At 40.0% G+C, this 22,771-nt stretch overlaps 1 protein-coding gene across 4 annotated transcripts in view; it reads right to left on the bottom strand.

Moving 5' to 3' along the window:
* The window catches only part of ZRANB3 (zinc finger RANBP2-type containing 3), a 297,735-nt gene that overhangs the window by 35,625 nt on the left and 239,339 nt on the right, over positions 1-22,771 (bottom strand). For 3 of the 4 annotated variants that reach the window (XM_027132316.1, XM_027132307.1, XM_027132333.1), the window contains 7 exons: positions 21,830-22,235; positions 18,012-18,209; positions 14,048-14,139; positions 11,172-11,273; positions 9,858-10,000; positions 3,128-3,238; positions 1,665-2,067 (listed from right to left, as the gene is read on the bottom strand). In XM_027132316.1, the coding sequence (XP_026988117.1) occupies positions 1,665-2,067; positions 3,128-3,238; positions 9,858-10,000; positions 11,172-11,273; positions 14,048-14,139; positions 18,012-18,209; positions 21,830-22,235 (1,455 nt within the window). The remainder of the gene's footprint in view (positions 1-1,664; positions 2,068-3,127; positions 3,239-9,857; positions 10,001-11,171; positions 11,274-14,047; positions 14,140-18,011; positions 18,210-21,829; positions 22,236-22,771) is intronic. The other variant, XM_027132325.1, reaches the window with a different exon arrangement.

Below are 22,771 nucleotides of genomic sequence, written 5' to 3'. Positions count from 1 at the left end.
GGAATCACTTGGGGCCAGTCTTCAACATCCTAAACTCACCTCCAGAAAGAATCACTCCCTCTCCCACTGGTCATTCCATCTGGGCCCTGCGGTGCTCCTGATTCTCTGAGCGCTTCTCTTTTAGATGTGTACTGTGTAACTTCTGCATTCTTGGACAGACTGCTTTCAAGATGTTCTTGAGTCATTTCATTGTGTGTCTTCCGGAAGCCTCCACATGGAGGCAGCAGCAAGCAACTGGAGTCTGGCTGACACCTCCGGGATGGGTGTGACGTGACCCTCACCAGTTAGACCAAAGGATCTTTCAGGAACTCTGGATAACATTAGGGGAAGAGTGCATTTCCCTAACAAAGTCATGCTAATTCATCTTTGCAGAAATGCTTATTAATTCTGTCATGATTCAGCAATACTAGGTAAATAAAAATATAAGATTTGACTCCCTGGCTGGAACTTACCCAATATTTTAGCAGACGGAGAGTGATTTTTTTCAAAACTAAGCTTACTACAAAATTACACATTTTGCTCTAGTTTGAAATTTAGTACTTATCAGATCACAACACTGGAAATCCAACTGAGTTTTGGGAGTCAAAGTAAATACTGAGAATAGTGTGCTAAGAATACTATTTTTGTCATGAATTACATTTTACAATGGGATAAACATATATAAGTTTTCTTCTCGTTGTAACGACTACATTTTGGGGGTTATCTGTTTACCCCTTGTCATTCAATACTAACACCATGAAAAGTGGAACAAGCATACCATAAGTGCCTCTCAATGCAATGTACTATCTGTTAAGGTCTCTTCCCAAAATAATCTAGTCAGAATCTAATTAAACCTCTAGATCTTATAACCATTATTCAGGAAATCAGGGGGATAGAGAAACATGTCAGACAACATCATGAGGATACAGGGAGACAAATCCAGAATGTGGGAAATTCTAAAGGCAAATGTAACAATTTATAGTGTAAAAAAGGGATGGGGTGATATTACAGATTATATGGAACGTAAAAGGTGTAATGACCAAATGCAATGTGTGGGTGATATTTTGATCCTAATTTGAAGAAAGCAATTGTAAAAAGACATTTCTGAGAGAACATGGGAAACCAAACACGGACTTACTATAACTGCGGAATTATAATTGTGTTGGGTGTGATGATGGATATCGGGATATTTAAAAGAGAGACAGACCTATGATGAATAAACCATAATGGAAAAGAATATTAAAAAAAGAATGTATATATATGTATAACTGAGTCACTTTTCTGTACAGCAGTAATTAACACAACATTGTAAATCAACTATACTTCAATTAAAAGAATAAATAAATAATAAAAGAGAGAAAGAAAAAGGGGGGGAGGGAGAAAGAAAGTCTTTATCTGTGAGACATACATAATGAAAGTATTTAAGGGTGAAATGAAACGCTGTCTGGAATTTGGTTTAAAATAATTCCAGGAGAGAAAGAATTGAGGTGAGGGACAGATGAAGATGAATGGCAAAATGTTGGTAACTGTTAAAGTTGGGTGATGGGTATGTGGGTCCATCATTCTCTCTACTTTTGTATATGTATTTGAAAATCCCCACATTAAAAAGTTTAAAAAAGAAAGTGAGTCAGTATTCATCACTCAGTGCAATGTTGCCTTCTATCAGTCACATGATTATAATTTACCTGTTCTAATGGGAGCTTTGAGGTCCAGGTAAGATCCAGAAGATTCTTCCTCTGACTTTTAGGGGCATCTCTCAGACGTAAAAAGAGTTCTTGTGCATTCAGATTACATAGCTGACACACGCCATGTTCAATTTCAAATACTTTGGCCCGCAGGTAACTGTTATTAGATCGAATCCAAAACTCCTCCTGACATTTCAGAGAGCAAAACCGTGAATCCCAAGCACTTGCTTTATGCTCTTGCTTACTGTGGCAAGTGGGTTGCTGACAGCGAAGGCAAAGTGGATTTCCTTCATTATCCACAGCTTGCAAATAGCCTTTGGATGTAGAAGGTTTCACAGTGAGATCAGCTTGGGCTGTGCTGGGATTTAGAAATGGGACACAAGCTCCATCTTCAAAAAATTCTCTAGAATGAGCAAAATATTGATTAGGTAACTAATGAAGGCTTACTCTATTCAAAGTAATTTTTACTTCATTTAAAGGTCTTCAAAGTTTCTATACTGATAAACAGTAAATATGGGGCCCACAGATTTTGTGATTCAGTGTGGAAATGAAATAGCTATAGTCGGCACACTACTCCACGGCAAGTAAAAGAAAGAATGTTGTGTTCAAAAAAATAATTTGCAAACAAATATGCTGCCTCTCTTGGGAACTTAGATGTCTTCAAGTTACACACTCAGACTCTCGAGAAGGAAAATGAGAAGTTAGAAAATGCTTCTTTAGGCTGGGAAAGGGCAGGGTGATGGAAAACCTCAGCTAAAGTTAGTGGCTACCCTGCTCTCTAGATGTGTCAGGTCACACACCCCATTAGGACCGAGAGGCCGTTACCAAGGCTTCCAGGAACACTCTCTTCCGGCCTCTGCTGGCCTTCAGGAAAAAGATCATTCATATCCATTAAGTGACAGAGCCAGGGAGTTAACAGTGCTGATAGGAATTAGAACAGGAGACTTGCTAAATACGCACCTCCTACGGGTAAACTCTGCGTCGACAGAATTAAAATTAGAGATGAAACATGGTAGGACATAAACTCCATTTGTTAGAATAAAAGGAAAAGGTACATTACTCAGTTTTGTTGAAAAGTCCTACATGGGAATTACAATAGCTGCTTTGCTCATTTTCCATGGCTGGCTGTTAGAGTGTTAAAAGAAAACTTTTTATGATAGTAAGAACTCAAGACTGGGGGGCAGAGCCCAGATTTGACCTCAGCTCTGCTAGCATCTAGTGGCCTGAGGCAGGTCACTTGACCCACCTGCAGGATCCTTCTTTACCTCTAATTTCTAAGATGAGGGCATCAGGAGCCTCACAGGGTTGCTAGGAGGACAGAAGAGCTATTACATTGTAAAAGCTTTTTGTAACCTGTAAAGTAGCCACACAAAGGTAAAGTATTATTACAAAAATGAAAGCATAAATTTAAAGGAATAGTCTTAGTACTACTATGCCCGACAAGTAAAAAAAAAAACCCTTACTTTGTAGAAGGGACCCCTGGCCTGGACCCCTTTGTGATCAGACGGACATGGCCCCCATCATTCTTCACCTTGTCCACTGAGGCTACAGCAACATCTTCTTTGGTTATGTATCTAAAACAAATACATGTGAAGTAGATTTCCTCTCTCCTATAAGAGTTTCTCTATTTCATGTTCACATTTCTCCTTGTGAAAAGCAATAGGAGAAAAAGAAATATATGAGTCTATTCATTGTGCTAATACTTAAATTAGGGAATGGAATTTTTTCCCTCTACATTGGTCTCCACATGTAGGAAACACATCTCTTTGTTCCAAATTAGTTTTCTCAAGATTTATTTTTCTAAGAAATTCAAGAGTCATTCAATATCCTTTGGACAAATTTTCGCTTAGGGGAAAAAAGGCGTGGGTGTAGGAATAAGAAATGATCAAATACATGCACCACTGACAGCCCTAAGTAAACTGCTTGCCAAGCTGTGCAGAAAATCTCTAACTGGATTTTCACCTCCCTATTGGTCTTCTCTTCAAGGCTCCTCACATCACCTTAATCAGTTATAACAGTGTATCAGTGTATTCAGATAAAGTGATTCTCTTTTTAGTTAACTAGATTCAATCACATTGTCTATAATCTTAAGGTTGTTTCCATTATTATCAGCTCATATAGAGTTTATGGAATCTTCCACTGAAATAAAGCCACTCTTGATGTGGGATTCAGAACCTTATTACACAACACCATCAATACCACATAATGGTTTAGGGACTGGAAGTAAAGAGGAAAGTTATTCCAATTAAAGGTGACGGGGGAATTTAAGTAGGTGAAATGCAATTACCCAATTAATTCCTTCTAATTAGCATGGCCTGGTTTCTCTAGTAGTTTACACCTATTGCAATTTTCTTTAAAAATTACTTTAAACATGCATTTTTTTCATATTCTCAAATACTTCTTCATTTGGTAACTTGACAATAAAATTCAAGTTAAATCACAATGGAATTGTGCAGTTACAGGTAAAATTTTAGAAATTTGCTTTTATGTTGTTGAAGTAGATTTAGTAATTAATAGAATTCCTCCTTTTTATAAAGTAGTTTATTAATTTTTTGATGAGGTGATACATGCACATATTTCACAATTTTAAAGGCACGCACTGCTTTATATGGTGAACAGTGTTTCCCTTCCATTCCCATCCTTTTCTCCCCGCTTCCCCAAACTATCTCTGTTGCCAATTTTCAATACATCCTTCTAGAAATAGTTCATTTTTTATGTGTATAACTTTTATTTCTTTCTTTGTATTTTTATGGACATACAATTCACATACCATAAAATTGACCATTTTCAAGTTTACAATTCAGTGTATTTTAGTATATTCATAAGGCTGTACAACCTTCACCACTATCTAATTCCAGAACATTTTTATCACCCCAAAAAGAAACCCATAGCCATTAGCAGTCACTCCCCATTATACTTTTTATTTTTAAAAACAAATGGTGGCATAATATACACATTAATCTTCACCTTGCTCTTTTTCCCTAAACATACATCTTGGAGATCTTTCCATATTAGCACACATAGAATTGCCCTATTTTTTTAAATGGCTGCATGTTATTTCATCATTTCGACAAACCATATGATGTATCTTACCAGTCTCTGATTAATGTCCATTTAGGTTGTTCCAGTCTCTGCTATCACAAACAATGCTGTACAAAATATCCCCATCCCAAATATCCCTATTTTCTACACAATAAGTAGCTGTAGAATAAATTCCCAGAAGTAGAATTGCTGGGTCAAAGATCTTGGGTGCTTTAAATTTGGACAGATTTTGACAAATTGTTCTCCTCTGGTTTTGTACAAATTTATACATCCACCAACAATGGAGAGCCCCTGTTTCCTCACACTTTCACTAGCACAAGGTATATCAGTTAAAAATATCTCTGCTAATGGTGATAGGTATCTTGTTATAGCTTTACATTTGCATTTCTTCTGTTAAGAGGAAGGATGACTATCTTTTCACATGTTGGCATTTCTACTTGTGTGTCTTTCTTAAAGCAAAAAAAAGAATCACAGTGAATTCTTTAAGTATTCTTTAACTTGCCCTTTTAGCTCCTAAATTCCCTCCCCCCTCCTATCTTCAACCATTTCATTCCCTTGACAAAAGCACTTTGCTAAAGTATTCCAGCATATTCTAAAAGAACTCAAAAGCTTCTAGCTTTGATGGGCAATGGGATATTAAGCCTTGCCTCAGGGATTATTCAATGTTTAAAAGCTTAGAAGCTTAATTTAGTAACTTTAAAAGATGCTGAGAAAGCTGGGACTTCCCTGGTGGTGCAGTGGTTGGGAGTCCGCCTGCCAATGCAGGGGACATGGGTTCGAGCCCTGGTCCGGGAAGATCCCACATGCTGCGGAGCAACTAAGCCTGTGTGCCACAACTACTGAGCCTGCGCTCTAGAGCCCACGAGCCACAACTACTGAAGCCCGCGTGCCTAGAGCCCGTGCTCCGCAACAAGAGAAGCCACCGCAATGAGAGGTCCGCGCACCGCAACGAAGAGTAGCCCCCGCTCGCCACAACTAGAGAAAGCCCGTGCGCAGCAACGAAGACCCAACGCAGCCACAAATAAATTAATTCATTAATTAAAAAAAAAAGATGCTGAGAAATCTATTCAGAGATTTAAGAACTAAAAATAACCAGAGGTTACTTCCCATGAGAGGTTTAAGTACAAATTTTTGGAAACCACAAGAAATGGATCAATCAACCCCAAAGTGGGTTGCTGGCAACTTTTCAAACATAGCTGTGTTATCAATATTTAATTTTCCATTGAGTTTTGCCAAAAAGTTCATGTAAGCATACCAACTTTCAAAAGGATTATGGTAAATCCGAATTTTGACAGATAGGGAAGGAAGAATACTGTCTACTCAAGTAATTCCTGGATGGGGGTGATCAGAGGAGATGGCAAGTTTTGCAATAAAAGAGGAGTGAGTTGGAAGGTGGCCTGAACCAATGAGAAGAGTGGTGGGCTCAGGACTTCCCTGGTGGTGCAGTGGTTAAGACTGCGCTCCCAATGCAGGGGGCCTGGGTTCGATCCCTGGTCAGAGCACTAGATCCCACATGCATGCCACAACTAAGCAGTCCACATGCTGCAACTAAGGAACCCGTCTGCTGCAACCAAGACCCAGCACAACCAAAAAAAAAAAAAAAGAAAGAACAGTGCTGGGCTCTAGGCTGTTGACTTGCTTTAGAGATCAGCTGTGGCTAGAGGTTAAACTTGGCATTCTAAACCCACAGGTTTCCAAGTGAATCAGACCTGCCCTTTGACAAGTGGAAACCCACTTAGGAACCTAAACAATGGCTGGTGATCTTGGCTTCTATTTATATTTAAGAGTGAGCTGCTCAAAAGCTGACTACAAACTCTGAGCTTGGACGCAGCCTGCAAATGAGTGGATGCCACTGGAGGATAATCATGTTGGGAGTTCTAGCCATTGCTTTTGGGAGAATTCCTGAAAACTAGTATATATGTGTCTTTATTCTGAAGCCATTCCATCTTTTCAGAGATGAATCCTCTAATCTCATGCCTACAAAGTAAAATGTGGCTGTTGGTATGGCAGCTGAGCCAAGAAAGGGACCTGGGGAGTGTAGTTTCCAGTATAACGCCTCTCCATTTATCTCCACTGAGGTTGGTGTTTCCAAGACTGGTGCCTCTCTCGTTCAGTTTCTCTATAGAGGACAGTGGGAAGGCAAGGCATCCAATGTCTAACTGCTCCTCATATAGACTTCCAATCAATGCTGTTGTGTAGCCCCATCTTTCATACCTGCTTTCAGAGAGACACAGTTACTCCAGTTTACTGAGACTTACTGGGGTTCTACAGCCAGAATCAGCATGCTTCCTCAAAGCATCCTCCTCTGCAGGTGCACATGTTTCATTTTCATGGCTCTGCTAAGTCCATGTCCCTGGAGCCCCCTCTCTCCACCTCTCTTTCATCAGTGACCAAGGTCTCTAGATCTACCTCTGTAACACATCTCTTTACTCTCTTTCCTCCATTCCCATTTCTAACGCCTCAATAAAAGCCCTCATCTTTTTTCTCCAGGTCTACTGTAATAGTCTCTTAATGTCTGTGGTAAGCAGAATTTTAAAGATAGCTCCCTAGGAGTCCTGTTCCCTGGTATTCAATTGAACACTTATCTAGGTAATGCTGTAAAGGGATGCTGCAGATGTAATTAAGGTTATGAATTAGCTGACCTTAAGACAGGGAGCAATTCAAAGCATGAGAAGGATTTCACACACCACTTCTGATCCTGAGATGTAGGGGCCCATGTGCTAGAACTAAAAAGAAGCTGAGAGTGGCTCCCAGTCGACAGTCAGCAAGGAAACCTAAGTCCTACAACCACAATGAACTGAATTCTGTTAACAACCTGAATGCGTGTGGAAATGGATTCTTCCCAGACTATCAGTAAGAGCCCAGCCATCTTTTTTTCAGCCTCGTAAAATCCAGAGCAGAGAAACAAGTAGAGCCAACTCAGACTGCTGACTTAAAAACTGTGAGATAATAAATTTCTGTTGTTTTAAGCTGCTAAGTTTGTGGTAATTTGTCACGGCAGCCACAGGAAGCTAATGCCACTTGTCTCCCTTCGAGTCTTGCCCTTTCAGTCTAATCTTCCAACTGCTGCCAGAGTGAGCTCTTAAAATACAAATCTGATTATTTACTCCGCTGCTTGTTAACATAGTTTTATCTTTAATATATCACCTACATATATTTTTATAAATAACACTGTGTGTCTGACTTGGTTTTATATTGATTTTATGACTTTTGCTTTTACACCTGACCAGCCTTCTTTCTGAGGTGGTGCTTCCATGTCTGCTGGAGAAGAAACAATGGGGCATGCTGTAAATTCAGTTAGGAAGGGTATTATGATCATGTAAAGAGAAGACCAATACTTCAACTAAGACTATGGTTATAAAAATGAAAAAAGGAGAGGACTGGAAGAAGTATTGAGAAAAGTAAAACAGGCATCGTGTTTTTTGTTAAGTGTGTGTGTATATGTATGTGTAGGTTTCTGTGTGTATGTATGAATACACACGTATATTTTTAATGTATTTTTTACATAAAGCAATACACACTCATGGGAAAATTCAACCAGTATAAAGAGTTGAGGCGATAGTCCAAAACTGGCAGCTCATGGATATATCCAACGAGTCAAAAGGCTTTATTTGACTCTTACAGTGTTTTATTTTTTAATCTGAATTTGAGTGACGTTAGATGGGTTATGTACTTTCTAATTTGCTATAGCTCTGCTCCCTACCCCATCCTTTTCTAGTTTTACACCTGATCTCATTCATTCATTTACAGTTCCTTGCTTTGTTTTTACTCACATGAGTTTGTAATCCCAGCAAAAAGTATAAAGTCCCTACCATCTCCACAAATCTTCTAATCGTATGGTGTAGAGTAAAACTTCTCAACAGTGCACTAGTGACATTTTGAAATCAGTAACTATTTGTTTGTTCCTGTTCACTGCAGAATTTTTAGCAATATCCCAGCCTCTACCCACTAGATGTTCCCAGTTGTATCCCCTAATTGTGAAAATCTAAAAATGTCTCACAAGACTGCTACCCAGAGAAGAAACTGCCCGTTTGAGAACAAAGTCCTAGAGAAACCTCCGATACGTGTTTCTAAGGTATCCTCCCCGACACTTACTATGTCAATGATAGCAATTATATGTTTGTGTCTCCATCCTTTTTTATACTTATTTTTACCCTTAACAATTTATCACAAACATCGTTCCTTGTTCTCGCATATGAATATACCACAGCTCTATTCTGAAACAGCTGAAGAGATTTTCACAGTATTGCAATATAATGTAGTTAACCAGCTGCACCCCTTCACATCGCATTGATGGATTTTTTTCACCTGTGTGCATGGAAAAAGCTAGAGATCATAAAATGATGGAATGTGAGGATGAAGAGAGTACGGGTATATGGAGACAGCAAGAGCTAAAGGAAGGGGCTTTTTCTGCCAATGCTGCTGTTGGGTTTGGTGCTTTGTGATCTCTTCCAAAGCAAGAGTTGGGGTGTAGAATGGCTGACTGCTTTCCCTGTGAATCTTTGCTTCATGCTGAACAACAGTCTACAGAGAATGGGGATTTCAGATCACACAAGGGGATGTCTGAGTGAGGCAAAGATGATGATGATGCCAAGAAAGGAAAGGTAGTGTGCAGAGAGTAGAAAGGGACCTATAATGATAAAGGCAAGACAGTTACAAATGTGAGACATTTAACCTTTCCTATTACGTTGTTTCCAACCATGGGCATGAAAATTGTTAACCTTCTGCTACTTGCCTGGTAGTACATCAAACAGAACCAGCTCCCATGCTGCATGGTACCCAAGATTCACACTCCAAGAATGAAGGGCAGATGGGGCCCAGAGGCAGGTTCCACTGTTATATCAGGGAAATGTTTTCCTCTTGTCAACCAGTAGCCCAGGCTGGGCAGGTCACAGGTCAGATCAACCTGGGACTCTGGCCTCTCTCCTGACGAGCAGGACCCACAGTGAGCAAGACCCCCCCCCACCCCAGACAACTTGAATCCTTTCCAGCAGATATGATCAAGTTCACAAAATATAAGCTGTCATCTGATGTATAATTTTCTCTTAACTCATCAGGATCTCATTAGTGGTTAATAAAATGCCTTAGACCCTCCGGTAGAAATAACTATGACGAGTAATAAAGTACGAAATAAAGACAGACAACTCATACCTCCTGGTACTGTTTTGTTTGGTTTGCTGCTTTGTGATCTCTTCCAGAGCAAGAATTGGGCTGCAGAACAGCTGCCCACTTTTCCTGATTATCCTTTGCTTCATAGCAGTTAGACTACTCCATTCTCGAACAAACCTCAAAATCTGGCAGAAAATGAGATAATGAAAAGAGTGTACAGCTCGCCAGGCATCTTCCTTTGAAAGTGAGGCTACTTATAACATCTGAAAACTGATGTTTTATTATATCCCCCAAATAGGCTTTGAGTTTCACAGTTGAAGGCTTCCTTCCATTTGATGCAGTTTTCCTATCTTTATTGTGAACTATCTGTGGCCAGTTCTGCATAGGTCTCGTTTAAGCCATAGACTCTCTAAAGGCACGCTTCAGGACACTCAGCCTATGTCTTTAATGCACATAGAGACCAAAAGTGGTCTGGCTGTTGGAAAGACACACCCCACCAGTGGCCGAGGCAAAACTGGTCTTGGGGACAGTGGGTCTTGTGGTGGTGACAGTCACAGTGCAACATCTGAGCATCGCTTGTACCTGACTACCTAAATTCTCACAGGAAAGAAGCCATCAATAATAAATCTGGCACCTTTTATTAGGGTTGCCATTACTCTTACTTATTGGTCAGTTATAGGTAATTGGTTATTTTCTGGCAATCTGAGAATCAAGATTACATGATACCAAAGAAAAGAGCTCATGGCTACCTTTTCCTTTGAGACAGGTGCAGCCAACCAAGGGCAATGTTTCATTTCCGCTCAAAGGGGAAAAACATAATCACTATTTTCTTGTAAAAAGTGGTACACTGCCTGCTGGCTCAGCCCCTGCGATGCTGACCCTTCTTAGCAGTGAAGATAAATCAGCCACAGAGGAGAACTAAGGACTCCCCAACGGGTATGTGGCCTGCGGCTGCACACACATGCTTGCAGCAACGAATGGAGTCACCCCACGTGGTATTATCCCTGCTCTCAGAGCTTGTCAGTGTTAGAACTTAATCTACAAAGATAAAAGGTGGTTCTGTCAGATACAAACATCACAGTTGCTAATCCTGTGAATGAGAAATTAAATGATGTGAGGATGATTCTATACACAGAAACAGCAAACCTAGGTGTGATCATTTGCCAAGGAAACAGATTTCATTTTATTCTTAGCACCGGGGTAATTCATAGGCACTGCCTGGACTGATTAAAATGCAACCAGTGATTTGACTCTGCAACGGGCCACAAAGTGCTCTGCTTTTATTAACCTCAAAAAAGGTCATTAAAATTACTCAACAAATTTTCATTTAGAACAAACGCGCAGGACTATTCTTACCAGGGAGCGATTTTGCTTCAGCTGAAAGCTTGCTGGTAAATCTTCCCAAAGGTCTAATTTTATATCCAAAGGAATGAAATTACAGTTCATCTGGTTTCCATCCTGATTATAGATTAGGAAGGCAATATTAATACATTTTGTCTGTAGGCACTAATAATTATTTTAAAAGTAAAGAATTCTATTATGGCATCGCATGCCCAGTCTCCTAAAAGATAAACTGAGGAGGCTCATTCTAGACAAGATTCCACCCACACAGCTCCCCTGAAAGAACGCTGAGTGGAGAAGGAGGGCCAGGCTCTCACGCCCTCTGGGTGTCCTCACTGCATTCAATCTTAAGGGTAAGCGATCCCATGCAGAGGGGTGTGGTCAGTCAAATACGAGGTTTAAACATGAAGTATTTCTTTTACAAAGGGAAAGAAGAATCTTTGTATACGGATATCTACTGTATAAACAATAGTTGAACCCACATTCTATAGAATTCTCTCAGCCAAAAGGTAACGTTACAGTTCCCACATCACTTTGGGGGAAAAAACATACAAAAAGTACTTACATAGTGATTAAAAGTTTAGATATGTAATCATCACTCTAAACTCTGCATTAGACACGGGATTCTGGCTGAAATGAACAGTTCTTTAGAGGTATACTATTAACATGACATAAGATGCTAAACATCTGTTACTGCTCCTCCTTTTAAAGGGTGCTCTTTTAGGCACTGAACTAGGATTTTTATCCAAATTTCTGTTTCTAGATTTTATTTCAGATCTCCTAAGGTAAAAAGGAAAGCTTTCATCTGAACTCTCCTGTAGCTGTGAAAATCCCTGTTGACATTTCATCTGCTTAGTGTCTCAGGTTTAGAAAACTGATTGAACAACATTTCATGGCAAGGGGACATGTAAGTATTTAGAAGAGTCATAAAAATGCACTTGAGACTAGTGCACAGGCGGGGCGTTCGAGCCAGAATGTGGGTCAGGGAGGCCACGGTATTTGCCTGGCGGTGGGCACACTCCACTCTCTACCAGGAGTTTGCAGTTTCTCTCCGGTCTCCACCCAAGGGGGAAACACCCTGATCAGATGATCCAGGATGCAGAGGCTTCACTGAGAGTAAAAAGTTTAAGGGCTTCTGAATTCCTGTACGTGCTCTGCCTGGGGTCCGCCTTCCGGCTTCTGGACCTTCCAGCACCTGGGGGATCCGTTCTCTGTTATTCTCAGATCATGTAGACATGATGGTCTGAGAAGCACAGCCTGGAACTCCCCATATGAGGGGACAAGGAAGCGCAGGCACTTAGACCTGTCTCTAGGCGAGCAGAGGGGTGCTTGGTGCTCCCCGAGTCTAGAGGTTCCACATGGTGGACCAAAGTCCAAGCCTTTAAGGGGAACGTGTCCTGTCTTCATTCTCAGTATCGCTCTTGGTGGTGGTCCCACAGTGGAGGCTGCCTGGGGCTTCTGGTATTCAGGATCCTAGCCATCTCTAATCTTCTAGCAGTATCTTCTAATATTCAGTTAGAACTGAAGATTATTACGTGGTACACCATCTATCTGTATCTAATATTTGGTTTAGCAGAAAACCCATAACTGAGTTTGGGCAGCTGCAACCTAAGTTATCTTTAAAAAGGCATTCTGAGAATTCCCTGGTAGTCCAGTGGTTAGGGCTCCACATTTCCACTGTGGAGGACAGGATGGGTGAGGGTTCTAGCCCTGGTCGGGGAACTAAGATTCCGCATGCCGTGTGGTACAGCCAAAAAACAAAACAAAACAAAACAAGACCAAAAAGGCATTCTTTCAATAGGGTGACCCATGAGTTTAAAAACGCACAAATACTATTTTATGATACTTATGAAGATTAGAGGTTTGAAACCGTAGAACAAACAAAAGTGTTCATAATCTTAGTAATTTTTTCTCTCAAACACTCACACTAGTTATTCTCGACCAAAGATTCTCACATGGTCTGCAAGACCCTTTCAGAAGATCCAGAGAGTCACAAGAGTTTTATAATAATAGTACAACATCATTGGCCTTTTTCACTCTCATTCTCTTTTGAATGTACAGTAATGTTTCCCATGCACAGGCAGATCTGAGAATCCCACTGTCTTCTACTGAGACTTCAGAGGAAATTGCTAAAACTGTAAAACAATGCCACTTTCCTCACTGAACACTGTTTTTGTTTTGGCAGATATAATTCGTTTTCATAAAAATATGCTTCTTCTATAAATATGTAATGGACTTACTCTTAAGCAAATATTTTAAAGTGTTTCCATTTTAATTTCAAACAGTAAACATCAATAGATATAACCCACATAAACAAAAGCTCTTTGGGTCCTCAACAAATTTTAGGAGTGCAGAGAGGTCCTGAAAAGTCTGAGTGCTGCTAACCCGGGCTATGGCGGGAATCGGAGCAATCATATTGTTAAAGCTTCCTAGGGTTTACTCCACACGGATGGGCAGGCTTAGGCTTCTGTAGAGACGCTACTGCTGCTGTAGCTGCAGGATCAGTGCAGGAGCCAACTCTGAGTGAGAGCTCATGACGGCCAGGCACTGTGCTAAGTCCCCTACAGGAATTAGCTTATTTTGTCCTGGAAACAACTCCTCCATATTTTACAGTTGAGGAGACTGAGGCACGGAGCAGTTAAGTACTGTGTCCAAGATTCCACAGTTAGTGACAGGTATGAACTGAGGCACCCTGGCCGTGAAGTCTACACTCTTAACTACTATGCTGTTTACCTCTCATTGCCTTTAGATTTAACAGAGGAATTTGAAAATTAGCTTTAAGGAGGAAAAGAACTTGATGCCTATCTCATTGCTAATAAAATTAATTATCTCCACTGAAACATGAAAAAAGGAAGCCTTTTGTATGTTTCCAGAATCCACATGATGCTTACCTTAGTATAGACGTGAATCCGGTCAGTGTTCTTGCTCGCACAAAACATTAAGGTATCACACACTGGCAAAGTGTCCGTACTCTTCAACTGTTCTAATAAACAAGATAAAAAAGAACCTGAAGGTGAATCTGCCCTCTGTCCAAAACAGCTTATTCTAATCTTCTGTGGGTTAGGATGATGAAATGGCTATAACAAATATATCAACATATTTGACAACGTACATGTGTCTGGGTGTGAAATAAAACATGGTAGGCCATCTAAGAGCAGATTGGCTTATGTGGTAACCAGTTGCTTTGAACTGTTGCTAATGACCCAACAAGAAAAAAAGAAATTTAGCATTCGCTAAAAAGATAAGAGTCAGGCATAAGGGAGAGCTTCCTGCCCCTCGAGAGTCCTTATCGATCTTGAAGACTTCTAGAATCTATTCCTGTTGCTAGAGAGGGTTTAAGTTAAGACTGAAGGAGCACCATTTTGATTATCAGCAGCAATACAGCTGTGTCGAGGACCACCTAAATGACTGATGGCCTATGGCCTGGTGCCTCACATTCACAAAAGGAGATGAGTGGAGAAGCCTCCTTTCTGATAATCCCTCTTTATTTTTCCTTTCTCAGTCCTACTGACCAATATATTCTGCAAGAGAAATAGGGTTATTCAAGCAGATCTAAATAATAATTACAGTTAGCACTTATCAAGCACTTAAAATGTGCCAGGTACTGTTCCAAGTACACATATTAACAACTCTCAGAAATTAAGTAGTGCATTTTACAGAGGGGGAAACTGAGGCACATTAATCTGCCCAAAGCCACTAGTAAGAGACCAGTAATCTGGCTCCAGAGCCTGTGCTCTTAATCTCTGCCATAGCTCCTCAGTGACCTTTTAAGGTATTTTTCCAGATCTAGAAGTCTATGATTTGTTTGAGATTCTATTTAGCAATGTCATCTATTTTAATTTTTCTAATCAAGGCATCAGTCACTTTACAAACTTGGACTGTGGATTATTCCCATATTTCATAAATTCAAAATGTACATTTTTTTCCACACTTTAACATCTCTGAAATTGGCATGTCTTACAGTCAATAATCGTGGCATTTTACAACCATGGTTGGCCAGGTGGCAGTTGTGAGGAAGTTGTCACTGCCTGAGCATAAGCTTAGTCATAACTACAATATCGTTGTCACTTTGACACTACACTTGAGATACAAGCATTGTTGTTACTGAGTATTAAGTTTAATTACCTTTAAAATGTCTTCAAAATGTTTCACTATGGTTTGGGATTGAAATGAAAAGTTATCATGTATACGAAAAACTCGGACACAGAGCAGAAGAGCATAAATTTGTTATTAAAGAAGCAACTATGTATCACCAGAGGAATAACCAGAATTTCTCATTGAGAAATTTCTTATTCTTGCCAAGGAATAACCAAGTGCTTCACGGGACCTAAGAAAGGGAGATCACTGCGAACAGAGAAAGATGTGTTATATTTGAATACTGAAATGTGCAAAAGGGTTGTCTATTACATGCCAAGCAAGGCAAGGGAAGGCAGGAGAAGCTGCCAGATCCCTCAGAACAAATGCAAGTGATGTCAAAGCAACAGAGGGTCTTATGATCTGGTCTGGGCTATCATTAATTTATTGTGTCGTAGCTTAATTGACAGAGTTGTTTTCTTTTTTAATGTACATAAAGTAAGTGCATCTCATAATCACTGTGTCTCCAGATTTGAAGAACTACGGTTAACGCATTAATGCTTAAAGATCAGAAGTCATTCTTTGATAAAAAGAATTACGAGAACAACTCCAAGTCAGTTGACATTCTTGGTAGCTAGTAGCTACATTAGGGGACATATTTTTCTTTTCATTGTTTTCATGAAGTATAATTTAATGGTTTGAAACTACAGATAATGCATCTTTTGAAGATACAGCCATCCTTCCAGACCCCTAGAATTCCAGTTAGAACGAAACTACAGTTCCAGCATGGTATATACCGTTCTGGTTCTAAAAGAGCATATGTGGATAGAAGAAGCATTTTACTATAATGTGCCTTCTCTGTCTTCCTTCTGTTTTTCAAGGAAATTCATGTTAGTGAGTAGACGTGAAGCATATCGCTTTTGTGGCGGTCTCAGTCCAGTGATTTGAGAAGTTAAAAAAAAAAAAAAAAGAGAGAGAGAGAAGAGGGAATAGGTATGGGGGAAATGCTGGCATTGTCTACTGGATGAGGTCAATGCAAGTTTCAATAGCAGAACAGAATTTTTAAGTTTAGTGGTTTTTGGATACCAAGGGGGAAAAGGCGGGTAGGGTGGATTGGGAGATTGGGATTGACATACATACACTACTATGTATAAAAGAGATAACTAATGGGGCTTCCCTGGTGGCGCAGTGGTTGAGAGTCGCCTGCCGATGCTAGTGGTCATGGGTTCGTGCCCCAGTCCGGGAAGATCCCACATGCCACGGAGCGGTTAGGCCCGTGAGCCATGGCCGCTAAGCCTGTGAGTCCGGAGCCTGTGCTCCGTTAACGGGAGAGGCCACAACAGTGAGAGGCCCGCGTACCGCAAAAAAAAAAAAAAAGATAACTAATGAAAACAGACTGTATATCACAGGGAACTGTACCCAATGCTCTGTGGTGATCTGAATGGGAAGGAAACCCAAGGAAGAGGGGATATATGTACACGTGTGGCTGATTCACTTTGCTGCACAGCAGAAATTAACACAGTATTATAAAGCAAGTATACTCTGGTAAATAAATAAATAAAAGTCTAGTGATTTTTGAAAAGTATGTGTAAGTAAAGCTAACATATATCTTCATCAAGGGACCAATTTGTAACTAATATGCCAGTATTTCCCTGCCATAGATGGAGAGACTCATGGCCCAGCTGACGACAATTGCCAGTTGCTGATTCTGGGTCTGATGTTTAGTTAACTGAGCAGTACGCTATCCTAGAGCAACAGCTTCATCACCACTGGAGGGACTGTCACAGCAAGAACAAGGAAACTAGAGACAAAGAGTCTGAGTCTACATTGTCTACTTAAAGGCCGTTAAAATTAACAGATCTAAACAGGATCCATTGTAAGACAGTTCTGGGAAGACCTTGAGGAATTAGAGGAAAGGAAAGCTGAGTAAAGAAGAAAGGAGGATGCCCTGAGCTCAGAAATACTTAAAGGAACATTTCATTTAAGACCTATGAACCCAACTCTAAATTATCTATGTTTAACAGCAACTACCTTAAAAGAAAAACTGACAGTCCATCCCAACCATTTTGGGGTTGTTATAATGAGAACATCAACCTGTGGGTTACTATGGTCACCAACTGAGTAACAAAGAAAATAACCCAAAAGTACTCACAATCTTTTGCCAGTTGGCCCATAAAGAGTGATGTATGACATATAGGCTGGTATTTGCCAACCATCACAGCTATAAACGATGAATGGAAACAACAAAAAAGTAAATAAATCTGAGACACTGCATGGCTGGTTCCAAACACAGTCATGATTCACACAGTCTTGAAATTATTAAAAAAAAAAAAAAACCTTCAAAACCCTAAATATAAAATATGCCAATTAATTGTAGCCATTTAAAAGAAATTCATGTGTGAAGGGTTAATGACCTCCTAAGTGGCTGTTAATAATCTGTCAATCTTACAACAATCCACATGGTCCAAAGGAACCCCCAAACATTAAAACCACCCTCTCACCGGGAGAATGGGCCAGGCTCGGTGGAGGCCGGGCAACAGGCCTGAGATAGTACATGCGGCCACGTATGGGTTTAGCTCTCTGTGTAACATCTGAATGTCAGCAGCTCTGCTCTTCCAGCCATCTGGTGCTTATGTATGTAGTTACAAGTAGTTGGTATTTTTAATACAAAAGGGAATACAAGGAACCTGGAACAAGGTAGTAATCGCAAGTCTACTAACAGTATTATGTGTCTACGTATATGGTTATTATTTGGATCCTGGAAATGGAAGCAAGACTTACCATCACCTGGCTGGGGTGTGAGTCTGTCCTCACCCTCAGTTTTTGAAACTTCTTCCTGGCTCTCAGCTAACGGTTCAGGTGCTGAATGTGCAAGGACTTGTTTTTCCCCGGCAGAACGAGTCCATATTTTTTCGGAGGTGTCTTTCCGAGAATCATCTTTCTCGTTTCTGTTTTTATACTGGGTGTGGTGGAGGCTATCTATTTGTAGAACAAATTTATACAACAAATAAACAAATTAATTTGTTTATTAAAATCAAACAAATAATTTACATTTAGGTAAAGTCATTATGTACTCTAAGCCCAATATAGAAAAGTAAGGTTAAAAAAAAGTCACAGCTAGGTTTTATAAAAAGAAACAAAGTCAACAATGTTTGTTCTTTCTTTCAAAACATGCATCGGGAGTCACTAAAGACCAAGTACTACTCTAGGTGCTGGAGAGGCAGAGCAGAAGACAAGACAGAAATTTCCCTGCTTCCTGGGGATTCCATTCCAAGGGGCAGAAATAAACAGGTAAACAAATAGGATCTTTTCAGATAAAGAGAGTAAGTGAGTAAGGGGATGGGGTAGGAGGAGAAAAGTCAGCAGGCCCTTTTGAGCTGAGAGCTGCTCAGGAATCTAGGAAGCCTGGCCCCAGGGGGCCTGTATTCTTAGATTAGATTCTTAGTGTAACTGGAAGCCATTAAAGGGTTTTAAGCAAAGGAATGTAATGATCTGAGTTTTTAAAGGATCACTCTGCTGTGTAGAGAAGGACCAGCCTCACGGAGGCTTCTGAGGTCCTGAGAGAGAGATGATGGTGGCTTCCAGTGGGACGGTAGCAGTGAAGATGAAGTGGCTGGAATCAAGATATATTGTAGAGGTTATACTAGCAGAACTTCATGAAGTGGCAGGAGAGGGAAGAATCAAAGATGCTGCCTCTAGGTTTTTTTAACACGATGTGGGGAAGATGGGGGGAGAGAAGATTTAGTGTTAGATGTGGTGGTGGTGAATCAAGAATTCCATTTTGGACAAGTTAAGCTTGAGGTACCCATTTGGACATCCAGGTGGAGATGTTACATAGGCCACTAGATACATCCAATCTGGAATTCAAGATACATCCAATCTGGGCATATGAGCTATAAGATGCTGAGTATAAGCACTAGCTGTTAAGAACAAAGCACAATACTAGTGTTCAATGTATATTATACCAAATTTTATCTAACATACTAGAGACTGCATTAGCAACCTTTATAGGACTTTCCAGTCCTATATCTTAATATTGCTCCTTTAAGTTTTTGAATTCCACTGTTTCCTCAAACTGTTATATGGCAGGTATTGATTTAAAAATTTGGATGAATTATGGGGGGGGAGGGATAGTTAGGGAGTTTGGGATAGACATCTACATACTGCTATATTTAAAATGGATAACCAACAAGGACCTACTGTACAGCACAGGGAACTCTGCTCAATATTATGTAACAACCCAATTGGGAAAAGAATTTGAAAAAGAATGGATACATGTATACTATAACTGAGTCACTCTGTCATACACCTGAAACTGACACAACATTGTTAACCAATTATACTCCAATATAAAATAAAAAGTTTAAAATAATAAACTAAACTAAAATGTAGATGGATTAGAATTAATTCTGCTTTTTAATGCTTTTGGGATGCAACCACACCAAGGTTGGAAATCATTATGTCAAACTGCAGTAGTATTAATCTAATAATTATAACTATCATACACAGTAATATCACCATTACTTAGAATATGTATTGCTCTTGGGGACTTCCCTGGTGGCACAATGGTTAAGAATCCGCCTGCCAATGCAGGGGACACGGGTTCGAGCCCTGGTCCGGGAAGATCCCATATGCTGCGGAGGAACTAAGCCCATGCGCCACAACTACTGAGCCTGTGTGCCACAACTACTGAAGCCTGCGCGCCTAGAGCCCATGCTCTGCAACAAGAGAAGCCACCGCAATGAGAAGCCTGCGCACCATAACGAAGAGTAGCCCCTGCTCGCTGCAACTAAAGAAAGCCTGCGCACAGCAACGAAGACCCAACACAGCCAAAAGTAAATAAATAAATAAATAGATTGATTTAAAGAAAAAAGAAAGAATATGTATTGCTCTTAATCAGACTGTTTCATATTCACAAAAGGTGTTTTGTTTTTCTTAGACTGCTTGACAGTTTGCTTATTAAATCATGGTTCTAGAAATCTTCATTGCTGCTCTTAGTATCACAGAGAAAAATCAGAACTATAAAACCCTTTTAGGACTTCCCTGGTGGTGCAGCGGTTAAGAGTCCACCTGCCAATGCAGGGGACACAGGTTTGAGCCCTGGTCCGGGAAGATCCCACATGCCGTGGAGCAACTAAGCCCGTGCGCCACAACTACTGAGCCTGCGCTCTAGAGCCCGTGAGCCTCAACTACTGAAGTCCGCATGCCTAGAGCCCGTGCTCCGCAACAAGAGAAGCCACCGCAATGAGAAGCCCACACACCACAAGGAAGAGTAGCCCTCGCTTGCCGCAACTAGAGAACGCCCGCACGTTCAGCAACAAAGACCCAACTCAGTCAAAAATTAAAAAAAAATAAAAAACCCTATTAAACTATGATTTTTATTGCTCAGTCACTCAATTTATAGACTTCATGTGAACTGATATTATTTTGTAGTCACGAGATATTTTATTTTTATTGCCTGTAGCAGTTGGAAATTGAATGAGATAATGCAAATTGTGGGAGATATTATATGGAATAAGCTTGTGGCTCCAATTTAGTTCATAGACAACAGGTGTCCACATTACAAATATAACCACCCAGATGGCAGACTTGTCAGTTTTGGTAGGAACACCCAGAATTGAAGGAGGAAAGACTCAGCTACTGATTACATTTTCTTTCACATCAAAACTAAGGCAGAGGAGAGCAAGGAAAGCAGGAAGGAACTGGAGCATCAGAGCTTCTATCTTTGCAGAGTCTTCGTTAATGTCAATACTCAGAATAATTCACATAAGATGGAAAAGTGGATGTGTATAATTATTACAGTTGATAAAATTTTATTTTATTTATGATCTTTTCCAGTTTCCAAAACGGTCAACTTGGCATTTTCAGTTGCCATAAAAATGGTCTCTAAAATTGGAAACAAAAGGAATACTAATGATCTTTTCTTAAGACAACCACAGTTGTTAATAATCATTTCAAAAATAAAACATCAGAAAATGGCATATCATGCTAGAAAAATATACTCTGGGGTATGTTTATGATTTCTAGTTTTAAATAGCATGTTTTAGAAAAGAATAAATTCATAAAATAGACAGGAAATTGGTTTTTAAAAGAAGATCTATAGAGGAATTTTTATGATTTGTCATGGAAGAAACATTGGCACAATGTATATTTTACTAGGCAAAGAAGCTACGCTGGATTCATTTTGCTATTAGAAATAATAATCTGTAATTTATTTAAAAACAAGTATTATCTACAAAAGAAAGAAAACAGCAGGTCTATGACTATAAGGCATATTTGCTGCCATAGCAACAGAGCTTCTATTCCTGCCCACTGAATTCACATCCTGTTGGCATTAATCAGAAATGTCCATTTGTGCCAAATTAATGCCATGTCACAGACGCTGGGGGATATACATTCTTGACAGAACTGGGAGATTTTCACATTCCACAAGGGGATAAATTCACAGTCTTCACTATGTGAAGTTCTTCCTCCAGCTTAAAAGCTAAAGTTGGTACCCAGTCACACAGATCTCTGATGATAGCAGTTGTCTCTAAAAGCACAGGTTATCTGAGGACACCACTGACAGCCCCCCTCATGGTTGCCCTCTGTGTACTCACCGGCACTGCCCTGAGGATTCTCACACATTTCACAGCAAGGTAACACTGAGTTATTAATATAGGTGCAGAGAGCACACTGCCAGCCTTCACCAGGAAGGGGTGGAGTGGTGGCCTGGGCCTTGGCCTCACAGACCCTGTCCATGAGCGGAGCTTTGGTCTGCCCGGGCTGGGATGGTTTCTCCTCCAGGGGACTGCAGTGGTCATCGGTGGTGACTGATTTCATTTTTTTAGCTTCAGGTTCAAGATCACTTTCATAATCTCTTGTAGCTGTTTTTCCAAGGTCTGCAGGTACTACAGTATTTTTCTCCTGGAATACCCTTGATTCATCACAGGAGGTCACCAACTGTCTCTTCTTAGGGTTTGGTAAAAAGAATGATCGAATATCATGCTGTTTTTCTTTTTCAAACTAGGAAAAATAAAGGTATTAAATTAAGAGGCTATTGAGTATGTTCTTCCTAAATGAAACAGATTAACAAACTCTTTTCATTAGCCATATTCCTTTACCTTTTGAATCCCTTGTTGGAAATGAACTCAATCATGCAATGACTCTTCATATATCCATACACGTAGAATACCACGAACACCTCCATATACTTTCTGTGTCTAACTTTTTTTAGCACTTACAATGTGCCAGTACTTTACATAAATCAACTCATTTAATCCTCATGCCAGCTCTGTGAGGCAGGTACTAGTACTGTTGTTCTTCCCATATTTCAGATGAGGACACTAAAGCTTTAGAGAAGTTAGGTAACTTGGCTATATGAGTTATATAATAAAAATATACTTTATAAACTATCTGCTCTAGATGTATGTCAAGGAAAGGAGGCAACTGTGTGTTTAAAAATTTCAAGTCAATCAAGACCTAGAAAAATGTTTTCATGACCAAACTATAAACACGAACAATGTTCATAAACAATATGTTTTTCATATTAAAATACTTTC

The sequence above is a fragment of the Aethalodelphis obliquidens genome, unplaced genomic scaffold, assembly GCF_003676395.1.
Source record: "Aethalodelphis obliquidens isolate GAN/ISIS:26980383/991018 unplaced genomic scaffold, ASM367639v1 scaffold2, whole genome shotgun sequence".
NCBI classification, from domain to species: Eukaryota; Metazoa; Chordata; class Mammalia; order Artiodactyla; family Delphinidae; genus Aethalodelphis; species Aethalodelphis obliquidens.
The sequence above is the reverse complement of the archived record's forward strand: the minus strand, read 5'-3'. Positions and strand labels throughout refer to the sequence as shown.